The sequence below is a fragment of the Phodopus roborovskii genome, unplaced genomic scaffold (assembly GCF_943737965.1).
Source record: "Phodopus roborovskii unplaced genomic scaffold, PHOROB, whole genome shotgun sequence".
Lineage (NCBI taxonomy): Eukaryota > Metazoa > Chordata > Mammalia > Rodentia > Cricetidae > Phodopus > Phodopus roborovskii.
Window position 1 is genome coordinate 7002728 of NW_026126563.1, and position 15622 is coordinate 7018349.

General features: G+C 52.8%; 2 protein-coding genes across 5 annotated transcripts in view; one reads left to right on the forward strand and one right to left on the reverse strand.

The window, feature by feature from the left end:
- Pard6g (par-6 family cell polarity regulator gamma) overlaps positions 1-15622 on the reverse strand; it is a 1244350-nt gene that overhangs the window by 734265 nt on the left and 494463 nt on the right. The window lies entirely within an intron of this gene.
- Nfatc1 (nuclear factor of activated T cells 1) overlaps positions 1-15622 on the forward strand; it is a 107391-nt gene that overhangs the window by 69602 nt on the left and 22167 nt on the right. For 2 of the 3 annotated variants that reach the window (XM_051202237.1, XM_051202238.1), the window contains exon 9: positions 5664-6338. In XM_051202237.1, the coding sequence (XP_051058194.1) occupies positions 5664-6338 (675 nt within the window). The remainder of the gene's footprint in view (positions 1-5663; positions 6339-15622) is intronic. The other variant, XM_051202240.1, reaches the window with a different exon arrangement.

Sequence of the window (15622 nt, forward strand, 5' to 3'; positions counted from 1 at the left end):
GGGCTAGCCAGCAGAGAAGAGCCGGACCTCCTGGGAGCTTTCAGTGTGCCCACGCAGCTCCAGCCCCAGGAGGGGCTCAGCACAGACATTCCCTAGCCACAATACTGCAGAGTGCCTCGGATCTGGGCCACAGAGACCCTTTGCTCTTGCCTGGACCTTGCACATAGCAGGCAGCCTTTGGAGAGCACCTCTAGGACATTTTAGGGACATAGCTGCCCAGAGAGACCCTCCCAGCCTGACCTGCAAGAACAAGTCAAGAGACCTAACTCTGTGAGACCTGGAGTACAGCACCAGCAGGACATGGCCTGCCCAGTGGCACCAGATGAAGCCTGCTGGCCTCACGGGGAGACATCCCCCACCCGCTTTTGCCATTGGACTCAGGAAACCATTTGCTAGGTTTAGGTATCAAGTCTTAGAGCCAGGATGCTCTTCTAGTTCTCTTTGGCCCACAAACCATCACTTCGGGAGCTGCAGGAATGGGACCAGAAATGTGCCTTCCCCGTCGTGACCGAGCACCTGTCCACGGTGATGTCACCTATACGTGTCTGGAGGAATCCTGGAGGCCAATGAATCCTCACCTGGGACACAAACTGAGGTGACTCCAGGCCAGACCTGATAGCTGTCCTTAGTTGCTGTGAGGACTGGGCACCCCACACCAGCATCTGCATGCTGTGCTGTACAAGGTTGCTGGACTAGAGTGGATGGCTGTCGGGTGTGCGTAATGACGCACACCTCTCATGGCCACACAGACACAGCATGGTGTTGTGCTAGGTGTGGGGGACCAGTTACAGCAAGAGCCAGCAGCCCACCTTCTTCATGAGGACATTCTTCGCACCTGACAGCTGGCCCAGAAGATTGTCATTAACCCTCCATGCGCTTGCTCTCTCCACAGTAAAGCATGCTTTGATTATAAGCTCGCGGCTTTGGCCATGTGGTGGTCTCAGTGTGACATTGCACAGCATGGCCGTGAGCCACACTGCACGGCATCCCACTACCTACCTGCTCCTCACCCAGCCTAGCACAGAGACGTTTCGTCACACTCCTGCATCCCTCTGGTGCAGGAAGCAGACCAGAGCCTGGGGACTGTGTGCAGCACACCTTCCATTTCCTGACTAATAGGAAACAAGAGGTCCCATCCTACAAGGCTCTCACCTCTGCATGAGAGATGCAGACGACACAGTCTTGAGATGTGTGGGGCTTCTGTGGACCATGTGAGGGGCGGCATGCAGTTATGGGGACCCTCAGAGAAGGTCCAGCAGAATGTGACTCTTGGAAAACTTGGTGGCCAGAGGGACAGGCCACTGTCTCCAAGCAGTCCTCAGATGCTCTGAGTGACTGTCCATCCAGTCAGTCATCAGTGGTCTCCATTTTTGAGTGGTGTGTGACCCAGCCACCTCCTTCGGGGATGGATATCTTGTCAAGCGTGAGCTGTGACAGTGTCCTCAGGTCAGGAACCAGAGGTTTGCTGACCCCGGCTGGGGTCAGCAGGTAGCAGGAGAAACACTGTGCCTTCTTTCCCTTTGTGCAGACCTGTGTGACATCGGGCTGTGTGTGTGTGTGTGTGTGTGCGCGCGCGCGTGTGTGCACGCGATGGACCTGGATATAAGATAGTGTTATTAGAATGTTATTCCCAAGTCTTCGTCTCCATCTATCCAACCAAACAGGCTACATCCCCCAGGGTGGCGGCGTGGTAATTCTTGAAAGACGCCGATGTCCCAGACTCAGATGGTTAGAAAGGGGACAGAGGGCAGAGTGGAAAGGGTTAGCAGGGAGGTGCTGGCCCACTATAGGGACTGCAGAGGCCCCACCCAAATCCTGATGCACTCTGCCCCCCCCCAGATAGAAACTTGGGTGTCCAGCTGAGACTTATCGGGGCTCATGTTCCTTGTGGACATGCTGACTCTCCTGCATGCAGGTCACCCAGGCGATCGTTTGAATTCCAGGAAGACTCTGAGGTGGTCAGCAAGATGTCAGGGCCGTTCAGGGCTGAGGTATTTTAACCAGGTCCTAAGGGCAGAATCTACAGGGCTCCCCAGAGCATCCGCCATACCCACTCTTTGACTGGCGCGTCTGGATTGCTGGCCCAGGTCCATCCCACGCTCACTGTCCCTGCCCCTGTGCGGAGGTAAATTACATTCTCTGGCATTTACTGGGCAGCTGTGTTTGGGACTGTGTCTTTCATGTCATGCTGGGCAGTTGGGGCTGGGTTTTATAGATCTTACGGGCTGCTTTATGGGAGAGTTGCATTGGCTTTGGGACCTGGCCTGGGACCCAGTACCATGAACAGAGAGCAGCTTAGTCTGGAAGTAATTCAACCTTCCAGTCATGTCCTTTTTGAAAATACGGGCTCCGAAAATGATCAGTCTCTTTTAGAATTGAGCCTTCATGTACGGATACTGGCTTTGAACTGAGCCTCTTATACCCAGGACCCTTCTTGCTGGTTCAGTTGTGTTCCTGGCAATGTGGGTATCTGTTTTGGGCGAGGCCTGTGCTCATAGACCGTCTGGATATGGGTCTGCCCCTAGGTGCCTCTCAGGACCTATCTTCTACCTGAATCTCGCCAGCTCTGGATTTACGTACGACATGGTCGAGCCAGCTGGACTGATACTGAGCAGGGGTCGGTCCTGAAGCGTGGCTTACCCCCACAGAGCTGTCTAGACGGGCTCATGCCTGGAGCTGAGTTAGTACCTGAATAACAGATTTCACTGCAAGCTGGAGAGCCCAGATGGCCAGGGGCTTCCTCCTCTGCTCAGCAGCTCCTGGGATGCAGTCCTTAGGAAGGGTGGGGCTCACAGCTGATTTCATACATTTGACTCTCTAATGTCAGAGGGATGGGTTTCCCTCCCTTCCTTCCCTGTCTTCGTTAAATGCCAGGATATCCGCCGTCTTTTTTTGTTCTTAGCAGAGCCTCCCATCTTACAAAGCAGTCGGGCGAGCTGAGAAAGAAGCCTGTCACCTGCCTGAACCTATGGTTCCCATGGTCTAGGCAAAAGGACAGATAGGGTAGCTGGTGAGCTGAACTGGGTCTTCACCCGAGCCTTTTCTAGGAAGTGCTGTGTGTGAGGAGTACTTGACTTGGAGTCCCTTTGCCGCCACAGCTCCAGAAGCAGCTAATGACCACTGTTGGGGCTAAAGACTTAGCTCCTAAAGTATGGGTGGGGAGGATAATGGGGAGGACTCGGGGAGGATGATGGGGAGGACTCAGGGGACAATGGGGAGGACTCGGGGGAGGATGATGGGGAGGACTCGAGGGGACAATGGGGAGGACTCGGGGAGGATGATGGGGAGGACTCAGGGGACAATGGGGAGGACTCGGGGGAGGATGATGGGGAGGACTCGGGGAGGACCTCTTCCAGGTCCCACACTGATCAAGCCACCAAGTGCCTGCCTATAAGCAATCTGGAGCCAGAGAACCTCCATCTCAACGCGTGCCTAGTCTTCTTATGTGACCGGGTCGACTCCCCTGTCCACGGGTGCCTCCCTCCTCCCCACCCAGGGGTGGCTTGGAGATCAACCCTGGATTCCAGGCGTGTGGACCTTTGTAGATCTTGTCTGCAAGTAACCCATACAGCCTCTGTGTCCACCTCTGCCACATCTGACTCACAGGAAACCCTGGCAGCACGTGGACCACCTCCCTTTCACCCTCTCATGTGACCGGCTGACCTTTGAGTCCATCATTGTGTGTGTAGCATCTCTGGCATGAACCCAGCACGAGCAAGCTGGTTCCAGCGTCACAGTGGTCACATGACAAGGTGCCGTGAGCAGGTGACCCACAGTCTCTTGGAAGGCTGTTGGGAGTCCACGTGAAGATCAGCTCTCCGTTAGCTAGCTGCTGGCTCACCTGCTCAAGTCACACTCTGGGATCATCTGGGGTCCATCTAGGACACCGAGGCTTGCATGCAGAGTACTGACCTGGAGAGATCCAGTGCTCCTTCAGCCAAGCGTGGCTTCCGGGCTGAATACAAGAGCCTCAAGCAGAGAGTTGTCCTCTCAGATGGAATGCCTAAACATCAGCCTCTCCAGAGCCGACCTCGCCCGCTGAAGCCAGGAAGAGTCTTAGAGGCTGGAGTGAATGAATGAATGAATGAATGAATGAATGAATGAAAACAGGGATGAGGGAGCTGCAGCAGACAATGGCTCTATTGCCTTCAGGGGACTTAGAGGCTGAGCCACTGGTGCTGTGTGCCCTGCACACCTAGACCAACATGCCACAACTTAGCCCAGCCCAAGTGTAGGGCAGAGCGTCCAGGCCTACTCTGGGGGCTGTGCTGTGGGATGGGTGGGGTGGGGCAGTCCTTCCCAGGGAGCTCCCAGTGGAGCCAGGCTTCAGAAGGGTCCGGCATCGCTGGCTCACGGCAGCTGGTGTAGAAGCCTGGCTCCTAATGGAGAACAGGTGTGCGCCCCTGCTGCCTCAGACCATGGCTAAAGACTTTTCCTCAAAATGCAGATATGCTTTTATTTACTCACGGAGGAGCCGGGCCTCCCTGTGTGGCATGTGTGTTTGTATGTGGAGTGTGTGTGTGCCCCTTGAAGAGGCCACAGTGGTTGGGCAGTCCCTCACGTGGCTGACCTGCCGCCAAACCTAACCAACCAACTGTGCCTAGCGTGTGAAGAGGTGAGACTCGGCAGAGCTCTGTAACTGCTCATCATGCACACAGCTTACACAGCATGGTGCTGCTCCGGGTCTCTCTCTCTCTCTCTCTCACACACACACACACACACACACACACGGCTTATGTATCTCAGCCACTGGGATGGGTCTCTGATAAAGCAAGAGAACAGTAGCCAGGAAGCAAACCGGAGAGTAGGGCCCCAGAGTCTACCGGCCACCTCTTTCTCTGCCTATGACATTCCCTTCCTAACTCTCCTGTAGAAACTGAGTTCCTATGCAGAAGCCTGGAGTCTCCTGGGGCTGTGGGGGTCTCCTGGGACTGTGGGAGGTCTCCTGGGGCTGTGGGGGTCTCCTGGGGCTGTGGGGGTCTCCTGGGGCTGTGGGGGTCTCCTGGGGCTGTGGGGGTCTCCTGGGACTGTGGGGGTCTCCTGGGGCTGTGGGGGTCTCCTGGGGCTGTGAGGGTCTCCTGGGGCTGTGAGGGTCTCCTGGGACTGTGGGGGTCTCCTGGGGCTGGCTGGCTGCAGAGTCCTTGCTTAGGTATGGAAACCAGGAGGGATGCATGGAGATGTGGTGCACTTGCTCATAGGAAAGTGTCCTCATGCGGTGTCTGCTGGCTTCTGTATCTCAGACGGCCGTCCACCTCTGGGCTCCCACTGAAGCCAGCTCAGGACACGCCCAGTTTCCACACTAGCAGTACTTACTAGAGCCGTCAGTAGCAGCATCACAGCAATACCTCCAAGCTGAAGTTTTCACTTTGATTGCTACAAATCCACAGGCCCTCGGGCCCAAAGCTCCTACTGCCATTTGCAAATAGATTTTTATAGCACGCTAGTGCTGGGGGATATTCCAAGGAAAATAGTTCTCTTCGTATTAGAACCAGCTGTGACTTTCTCAGCCAGTGACTCACCCTGTTTTTAATTGGGTGGGAGAACCGGCGGAGACAGAGGGGCTCAGTCAGGACGCTGTTTGTTTTCCATGGGGTATCCTAGTCACAGCCTAGCCTACCCATCTACAACTTCTGTTTATTTAACTTGCTCTTTCTTCCTCACAGTTCCAATTGTAAAGACAGAACCCACGGATGACTTTGAGCCAGCTCTGACCTGTGGACCAATGAGCCAGGGACTTAGTCCTCTGCCGAGGCCTTACTATAGCCAACAGCTCACCATGCCTCCCAACCCTGGCTCCTGCCTCGTGGCTGGCTTTGCCCCCTGCTCACAGAGGAGTACCCTGATGACCACACCTCCCAATGCAAGCCCGAAGCTCCACGACCTCTCCTCTACTGCCTACACCAAGGGCCTCACCAGCCCAGGCCACAGTGGTCACCTTGGACTTCAGCCGCCAGCTTCGGAGGCCCCCACCATGCAGGAAGTGCCCAGACCCATGGCCATGCAGCCCAACTCGCCCGAGCAGCCCCCGCCCGCCCGGCTGCAGCCGCAGGTGAGTCCACATCTGAACAGTAGCTGTTCCCTTGGTTGCCAACAAGTGCTCTGTCCCAACAGCCCCTCTTCTCCACTTCCGTCCACCGCCCACGAGCCAACCTGCTTGCAGCCCTCAGCCCTCCCTCCTGATGTGGGCCACCAGCAGCAGCAACTACAGAAGATTCAAAGGAATGAATCTCCACCTGCACTGCCAGAGGTGCGTGAGGACAGTGATCATAATTTGGCCCCTATTCCTGTAGTGATCAAGCAAGAGCCTGAGGAATTGGACCAGTTATACCTGGACGATGGTAAGTGCCTGCAGTCGAGCAGGTGTGCACACAGCCATTGCGTTTGGGAAGGGGTGAGATGGGGGAAAGATGGTCCCCATGCTGTGTCATGCAGAATGGCCTCCAGCCAGAAAGCCACACGTCTACTTCTGCTCTAGTAACCTTGGCGACCCCTGCCTGATCAACATGGGTTCAAACTGGAGACGCTCAGATTCGGTATGAAAAGCGAGGCAAGTAACTGCCCAAGTCAGTCTCAGAAAGTCACAAGAGAGGAGGTCTGAGACCGAGTGTGGCCTTTGTGACTCAAGCACCTAGGAGCTAAGTGTCTAAGTCAACACCCGGTGGCACTGGAGGGGGCCATGTGAAAGTGTTCAATGACAGCAGTGTCAGGAGCCCAGCGGGTGGGGCCGCCTCCACTATGGCTTGGTCGGGATGTGGCATCTCCTTCCAGGACAGCACAGCTCACTCTGGGCAGAGGGACACACCTGGATGTAGTGTATCCAGCTGTGCCCAGGCTGGCTGTGGTGGGCACAGGATCTCTGAGCACAGATGCGACATGGTGTGTCTCTGTTGTTCTACATTGTGTGTTGCTCTCTCTCCTTCTCTCTGGACACCTTGCGGTTCCTGTGGAATGATAAGAGTCTTCCTGACCACATGACCGCCACAGTGGCCAGACGTGTGACTAATGCACTGCCCCCTGGGAGTGGGTTCGGTGGTGTCTTCCAGCCTGCTCAGATAGTTTGTGGGAGTTGGGGCCCCCTCTGAGGCCAGCTGGTCTGTCCAGATGTGGGCTGTCTCCCCGGCCAGGTGCAGAGCACAAACAAGCGCGTGCGCATGCACACACACACACACACACACACACACACACTCCTGGAGCAGGTCCAGCTCCTTGCAGCACCTGGACTCAGGTGAGGCCCAGGACCACGCCAGGGCTTGCTCAGCTCCCTGTCTCTGAGGCTGAGGCCTTGCAGCCTCTCGGCCACTCTTCCCCATGCTTCTGCCTGCGAGCCTGACGGCCCGTTTGTTTCACGGGGACCTTCGAGAAGAACATTTGGAAGTGGGTGATGCAACCAGGTTCTCCACCCTCTCCTTGATGCCCCAGCCATAGGGTGAGCTGGCTTAGGGATGACAGAGTATTCCATGCTCCCTGTGGATAGGCCCAGGCACTTGGTTGGCAAGGTCTTATGTTTCAGGGTTGTAAAACTTCTTACTGAACATTTCCCTCCTAATTCGTAACTTAAAGCTTTGGGGGAATGGTTCATGCAAAATTATTTTTGCTCAAAAGTATATTTAGTTCTTGGAGCTAGAACCCATTGTCCTGCTCCGTGGGTCATTTGGTAGCCATGTTCATATGCCCCCTGAATAAGCCTCCATAGACTTATGGGAGGTTCCTGGCCTCGCTGGGTCTCTTCTCTTTGGATCCATGTTGGGGGGGCTGTTGCTTCCCTTATTAATTTCATCCACACAGCTCTGCTTACACGTAGCTCAGGGCGAGGGTCACAAGGGGTGCCTAGTGCCGCTTCCTTAGCATGAGGAGGCTCCCTGTGTTTCTGGTACCTGCCCGGGTGGACACTGGCATCTGTGTCTAGAGTCCACCTTCTACTTTGCCTCAGGGAGTGCTGGTGTGGGCCTGTGAGATCACTGTCATCTGGTCAGAGGCAGTGTGACCGGCCAGTCCGGGACTCCCACATCTGGGCAGTGCCCTCTGGCCCAGAGACAGGAAGTCGGCCTTAGCCAGGCTTCCCTGTGACCCAGAGGCCACTGTGGCCTACGTCACACAGGGCTTTGTTGTGTGCATGGGAAGAGGGCAGGTGAGCCTTCAGGGAGGAGGGGACACTGTGTCCAGGAAGCAACACAGCAGAACTCGGGGCTAGGGCTACCCACACGTGGCACGGGATGTGTCCCCGAGGTAACATTTCAGAGTCTCTCATGTTGGGGTGCAAAGAAGGGGTGGTGGGTTTGAAAACGAGCTCTCTAAAGGAAATGAAGGTGGGGGAGGTTTGGGCATGGGTACCTGTCCTGGATGCTGTGTCTTTTCCAATGTGTCTTTGTTTAAATGCCCTGGGGAAGGAACAAAGAGAACCGCAGAATCTAATTCAGAAGGTTGGAGCCCATTTCCCCAAGCCCCCTTACTTAAAGGCAGCCAGACACCAATTTGCCCAACAGGGAGAGGTGCTCTGGGGAAGAAACAAGTCAGAAGGCTTGGGGCGGGGTGCTGGTGGTGGTGGTGGTGGTCTAGAAATCATCTCCCTTGGGTTGGGCCCCGGCATGTGTGAGGTCAGGGCAGAATGGACTTCAGGCTCCTGCTTTTTTCTGGAATCTCCCTCTTCAGCTAGCAGGAAGCACTCAGCTCTCCCCAGAGCACTGCTTCGTCTCTGAGTACAGAGGGACAAAGTGGAGACCTGGAGGTCCTCAGGCTGCAAAGCTGGGAGGGTTGACTGGCTACCAACCAGCCCTTCAGCACTTAGGGGCTTCCGGGGTTCGTAGGATGCCATGCTGTGGCCCCCCTGCCTGAGGGGAAGGAGGTAAGGGCGATCTTGTTTACCTACTGGCTCTCACATGTTTTGTTTTGGTTTGGTATTGGCATTTTGATTTTGATGAGAACAGAGAGAGAAAAGGCTAAAACAGGATACCCGGCCTTTGAGAGCCCACATCACTCCATGGACACAAATTCTCAGTACTGGCAACATGAGGGCCTCAGGAAGTTGGTGCCTGTGTGAACAGCACCTGGTGTGTCCCACGCCGGGTCTGCAGAGCCACACATTAGAATTTTCAGGGCGGCACACTTCCCAAATGTCTCCTTATCTCAAGGAGTAATTTAAATTATGGATGGAAAACCAACCCCACCTTTCCCAGCAGTCTTTCTTATTTCTACTCTGAAGTCTTGCTGAACTGTGTCTGGCCCGTTGGTAAACCTCAGTGGTAATTTCTTTGGTTCCCAATAATCGGCATGAGACTTGGGCTCTTAATTCAAACTTTTCATGGTTAGATTTTGGAGGTGTTGGCACTGTGGCTTTCACGTGATTTTAAATACAGACCTCTCAAAGGTCCCACAGAAGCTGCGTGTTAACCGCTTCTGTAACGATTGCTTAAATTGCCTGTCATGGGACTGAACTGTGTGACGATGATCCTGCTGCGATGTGCGCTCTCCATCCAGTGTGTGGGCATCTCCCTTGCATACAAAGCTCCCACTTCAAGTCCATCTGGAAACTCCTAGACTACCATGTGGCATATAGGGCTTGTTGCCACATCTGTGCAGATGGGACCCAGCCACAGAACTGCTTTGGTGACACGCAGCCAGCCTGCTTCCAGCTCTGTGGCTGAAGCAGCCTAGAAGCATTAGTCTTTCAGTCTGTTGCTGTGTCCCCCCCACCCCCCCACACACTTATGGTGACAGCCTCTACTACAATCAAGCCTTTCAGCTCCGTCAGTGGCTGCTGGGTGTCCAGAAGTCTAGATGTCATTAAAACAACAAGCAGGTAGACCAGACGGCCCAGCCGTGTCTGTCGGCTGGCTGTGTTTCTTCGCCCTCCCCTTCTTTCCTGAGCTTAAGCTGCTCTGGAAGAGAACAAAAAGCTTTCCTCATGGAAAGTTTGACGAAGCTGGCAGGGTGCCCAGGCCCAAGCCTTCCCCGTTGCTAGCAATGATGGCAAGAGCCTGTATACAGCGATCAAACACACCAAGCCATGAATACTGCGGACACAGGCCACCCCATGACAGATAGGAGAAAGAATTCAGCATGCATATGTCTCATCGAGTCAGTAATGCATGCCCTGGGGTGCCTGCCTGTGAGTTGGGAGGCACTGATGCCACCAGAGTAGGCAGTGTAGACCAGCAGTCTGCATAAGTAGCTCCTTGGAGTCCCCAAGGGAGAGATCGCCCAACATTCATGAGTTCACCAGGCCCAGGCCTGTAGCGGCTGCATGGTGAAGTCTCCAACTGTTCACTGCAGGGTGAGCAAACCACAGAAGGCGGTTTTGCAAACCTTTGTGCACCCCATGGGGCATTAGGCAAGCAGACATCGACTTAAATATTCTAGTTCATATCTAAATGCACTCCCGTAGAGCTGCGCTGAGGGTCGGGCAATCATTACCAGGAAACTTGCTGGGAAGGACCAGGGTTTAGCTAGCGTGTGCTCTGAGACAGAGGCGCGGCTTGGGCACAGGCCTTCTGCCATCTTGGAGCTCTCTGCCCTTTCCATGCAGGCAGGCACAGCAGGGGGTGAGGACTCTAGGCTGTCTGCTGAGTCAGGCTTTCTAAATGGGGTGTGTTTGGCCACCGTGGACCTGTCCTGGTGCTGCTGCAGGCTGGCGGCCTCTAACCTGCAACGTCACGATGCGAGTCTCTGTGCAGAAGGACTGGAGGAGGGCAGCTACCCTGCACAGGTGCTGCTTGAGGGGCTGGAGGGTCTTCTGGACAGTTCCATGGCTTAGATGATACATACGTGTGTAGAGTACTTGGGGCTAACCTGCATTTTAACTGTGGTGTCATCCCACAGTCCCATACATTCTACTAACCAGGAGGGGAATTCGAATGTATTGTTACCAGCCATTATTAATGTCTACCAAGCTTGTTTTCTTCCTTAAATGAAGAGTCTGCGGTGTTGTTAACATGAAGTAAGACGGCAGGGTAGAACCGAAAAAGCTAAAGGCCAGAGCTACAAAGGCTCCGTGGGCCTGGGGATTATGCTCGGTTGTGTCGACGAGCTTTCAGAAATCGAAGGCCAGGAGAATGCGCCTGTGACATGTCTTTGAGGTGGCTGTGTGGGCGTATTTGCGGCGCTTCTATTTCTCATAAGCAAACTCTGAACAGCAGCATCGTGTGTTTTGTGATTGTGATGGCAGTGTTTCTTGTACGGAAACACCGCTCTCCTCCTCTAGACGGGCTAAAATCCATCCAGAGCAATCCTAAGGGCTTTTCTCCACATCTGTCAGTTTACATAGCACTGTTCTGCAAGCCACACGGTGTCCTCACACATTCTGTTGATTCTGCAGATCTGTGAGCCAGAGAACAATGGACCGCTCTGTTGGCTCCAGAGCACAGAACCGTCAAGCATGGATGGTATTTAGAAGTACGTCCACCACATTCCACGAGCCCAGCGGCCGGTAGCCATCTGCAGTGTGATGCCCTCTGCAATCTCTGCCATAACTGGTCCTGAAAGTTGGCAGGGCCCCTTACTCAGCTGGCTCTAAGCATCCCTGCTCCTGGGGCCACAGCACTTGTTTGAAGAATCTTTTAGAGTGTGTTCTTGCTTCTGGGATCCAGGGGGTCGAGGGGACCCCCAAGGGTATCCAGGGGAGCTGAACATTTGTTTACCAGGTGGAGAAGAACACCAGAGGCTGGAATTGTAGTGACTGCCCTCCCGCCGACACTGAAATATCACTCTCAGCCCAGTGATGATGCTAACACACAAGAAGCCCAGTGGTAGCTAGTGTAACTTCTCACACCTGTGCCGCCCCGTGTGCAGGAGAAGATGCCGTTTCTTCACCTCTCTAGACACTAAAAGACAACTGAAGCTTCTAGAAATGCCATTTGACAGCCATGAGTAGCAGATCTGGAACTCCAGCATACTGTCTTCCTAAGGCTCAGCTCCACCGTGGAACATCCCCACTGAGACACGCAAGCAAACACCCTAGTTCTCTGGCCTGAGCTAGCCTAGCCGCGGGAGCCACGGAGGAGCCAGATGTATACTGTTTTCTTCACCATTCTGCTAGCCTGGCGAGGGTAGGAGATGGAAGTTCTGAAACAAGGGCAGAGGACCTCAGTGTGTCCAGTATCCCCAGGAAACTACAGTGCTTGCAAGTCTACCGACTCTCCACGCTTGCAATCTAGAAATCAAAGTGGGGGGCGGGGAGGTGGCAAGCTGAAAAGCACATACTCTAGAAACAGTTTTATCTTGAGGTCACCCACCCCCATCCTTTTCCCGTAGAGCAAAGCCAGGAGGAACTGATAACTTACCTCAGCGAGAGAGGCTGGACTCCCCCCCAGACCCAATGTGCTGTCTGAGGTCGGGTTGGTCCCTAAGCTCACTGGACAAGACCCAATCTCAGGTATGTTGGGAAACAGCTGCCACTGGCTACACTCATTACTGATGCTGAAGCTACTCAATGTTGTGATGTCAGTGGGCAAGCAAGAAGCAGCCAGCTCAGGGTCAGAGGAAAACCCTGGGACCATCCTCAGGAGCCCAGAGAGCTGCAATGTGCAGATGGATGTGTGTGCTTAGGAAAAGAGGCCAGGTCCTCCCCTCTGCTGCCTCAAGACCACACAAGGAGAAGAGATGTCATGCTGGCCCTTGCCCTGCAGTTAAAGGTGTGGCTGAGCATTTGCTAACAAAAGCTGGAAGATGGAATGACTCAGGATGTAGAAAAAAAAAAGCCCTTGATTGACTGACCATCCACAGACCAGCAGCTCTTCAAACCTAAGTCTTAGCCCCAGGAAAGGGCTTCGGGAACTAAAAAGGTAGCATTACCACCCTGCAGGGATTACAGAATCTAAAGAATTAGTCTAGGACAGTCAGCAGCCAAATAAACAAGAGGCAAATGCCCCATCGCTACAATTCCTGAAGGCCTTAACCCAGAGTTTCTGTTATATATTGCCTAGTGCCCAATCCTAAGGGGAAAAAAATAGGAGATATACAAATTAACAGAAAAATATGTCTCACATACAAAACTACACTAATGAAAGAATGTCCCTGTGAGGTCTCAACACCTATTTGAATGTGTTCAAAGGACTAAATGAAACAATACCTAAAGAACTGCGTTGAAGTGTTATAAGCACGTCTCACCAAACAGTGAATATCAACAATGACACAGACTAAACTTTAAAAATGCACAAGTAGGGAGTCCTGGATTCTTGGATTTGAAAAGGCCAACGCTTGAGCATTCCCGGGAAGTGCTGAACAAACGCTCATGTGAGAGCGAAGAATCTAAAACTTGGGGAAAGATCAAACCATTGTCCGGCCCGGGGAACCGAAAGGTAAGAGTGCATAAGGCTGAGAAGAGCCCATGACTCAGCCAGCAAAGTGTCTGCTGCCAAGCATGATGACCCATGCTCCATCCCTGGGACTCACATGGTGGAGGGAGAGCCAACTGCTGCAGATTGTCCTCTGACCTACACACACCCACCCCCACACACATACCACACACACACACACACAGTCACACACATACACACACACCACACACACACACAAACACAGTCACACACATACATACACACCACACACACACACACAAACACAGTCACACACATACATACACACACCACACACACACAAACACAGTCACACACTTACACAACACACACAGTCACACACACATACACACACACCACACACAAACACAGTCACACACTTACACACACACCACACACACACAGTCACACACTTACACACACACATACATACACACACTTACACACACCCACACACTTACACATACACACAAACACAGTCACACACTTACACATACACACACAACTTACACACACACAGTCACACACTCGCGCACACACACCACACACACACACATACACACACTGTGGCCATGCACACCCCCCAACCTCTGTGCGCACAAAACAAATGAATCAATGTAAAAATCATTTTTTAAAAGCAAGCAGAGCCTTAGAGACTTACAGACCGCACAGGCATGCAAACAAAGGCATGTTGGGAGGAACGTAAACACTGGAGTGGTGGTGTGAGGAGGTATCTGAGAAGACAGTGGATGGAAACATCACAGACCTGGTGCAAACCATTCTAGACACCTGCAGAGGTTTAATATCAATTAAAGGAGGGTCACACTTAGATACACCATGACCAAGCTGTCCAGAGTCAAAGGAAGCAACCGTGGAAACTACAGGGCAAAACTTTAAAAGGACCGTGGAAGAGATGGACTCTGAGGGCTGTAGATGCAAAAATAAGAGGGGATTCTACATTCAACCGCCTGAGAGGGACTGCCAGCCAGGAAGCCTTCTGACAAGACTGTCCTTCAAAAATGAAGGACAAATAAGATTGTTGGTTTTTTTTTTCTCAAAGAAACAAAGATACACAGAATGTGTTGCTGGTAACTCAGCTAAAGAAATACTAAAAGCAGCCATATAGATTGAGAGCAGATTCGTGCAAAGAAGGAAAAAGTACTTGTGTGCCAGACAGGATTCTCTAGAGGAACAGAGCGAATAGGATTGTGTGTGTGTGTGTGTGTGTGTGTGTGTGTGTGTGTGTGTGTGTGTGAAGTCAGCTTTGATACAGTAACTGCAGCAGACTCACACCTGAAAGCTAAAAACCCACTAGTTACCTGGTCCTTAAGGCTAGGTGACTTAGTATCAGAGTAGTCCCTCAGTGTCTGTCACTCACTGGGGGGAGCAGGAGCCAACAACTACTAGTTATTTAGTTCACAAGACTGGTTTCTTTTACTTTTCTTTTCTTTTTTTTTTTTTTATAACCAAGTCCATTTAAATGAAAACAAACATTTATAGACAATATTTGGGAATTTGGGCATCGTTCTTTCCAAACTACTTCCTGCTGGTAAGGGGCGCTGTCATGGGGGATTCTAAGAAGATGCAGAAATCCTGGCTATAGTCTGCAAGGCTGCTTTGCCCAGCTGTTTTGAATGTAGGATCACCTGGTACTCTGTTTCAGGCGGTCTGGCGTGATCAAACCACATTAGTCTGGAAGGAACCCACAGCTTTTCATTTTCTGTGGAAACAAAAATAGAAACCCTTTTCCCCAGTAACTTGTCCTTGATCTTAAATTTTGGAGTCAAAGCATTTTTTTAAAATTTATTATTTTACATGTCAATCCCATTTTCCTCTCCCTCCCTCCCTCCTTCCCCCCAACCCTCCCTCCCTCCTTCCCTCCCTTTTACCCTCTCTGCCCTCTCACATGCACTCTAACCACCCTCCCCTCCCATCCCCCACCCCAATTCCATATGTAGGGGAAAGCCATCCAGTTGGGGTCATGTAGATCTGATAGGTCCTGTGAAGTAGGGACTAGGGCTTCTCTCCTGTCTCTAGGTTAAAGCAGTTATCCCTCCGTGGGGGATGTGTTCGCAAAGTCCTTTTGTGCACCAGGGATACATCCTGGCTCCACTGTCTGAGGTCCCTTAGACTGCTCAGTCCTTCTGGCTGAGACTCAGGGGGGCCTGAGTCAGTCCCATGCTGGCTTCCCAGCTATCAGTCTGGGGGACCGTTAGCTCCTCCTTGTTCAGGTCAGCTGTTTCTATGTGTTTCTGCAGCCTGGTCTTGTCCTCTCCATCTGCATCTGGGTTCTAGATTGACTCGGTGTTTAGGTATGGGTGTTTGCTTCTGTT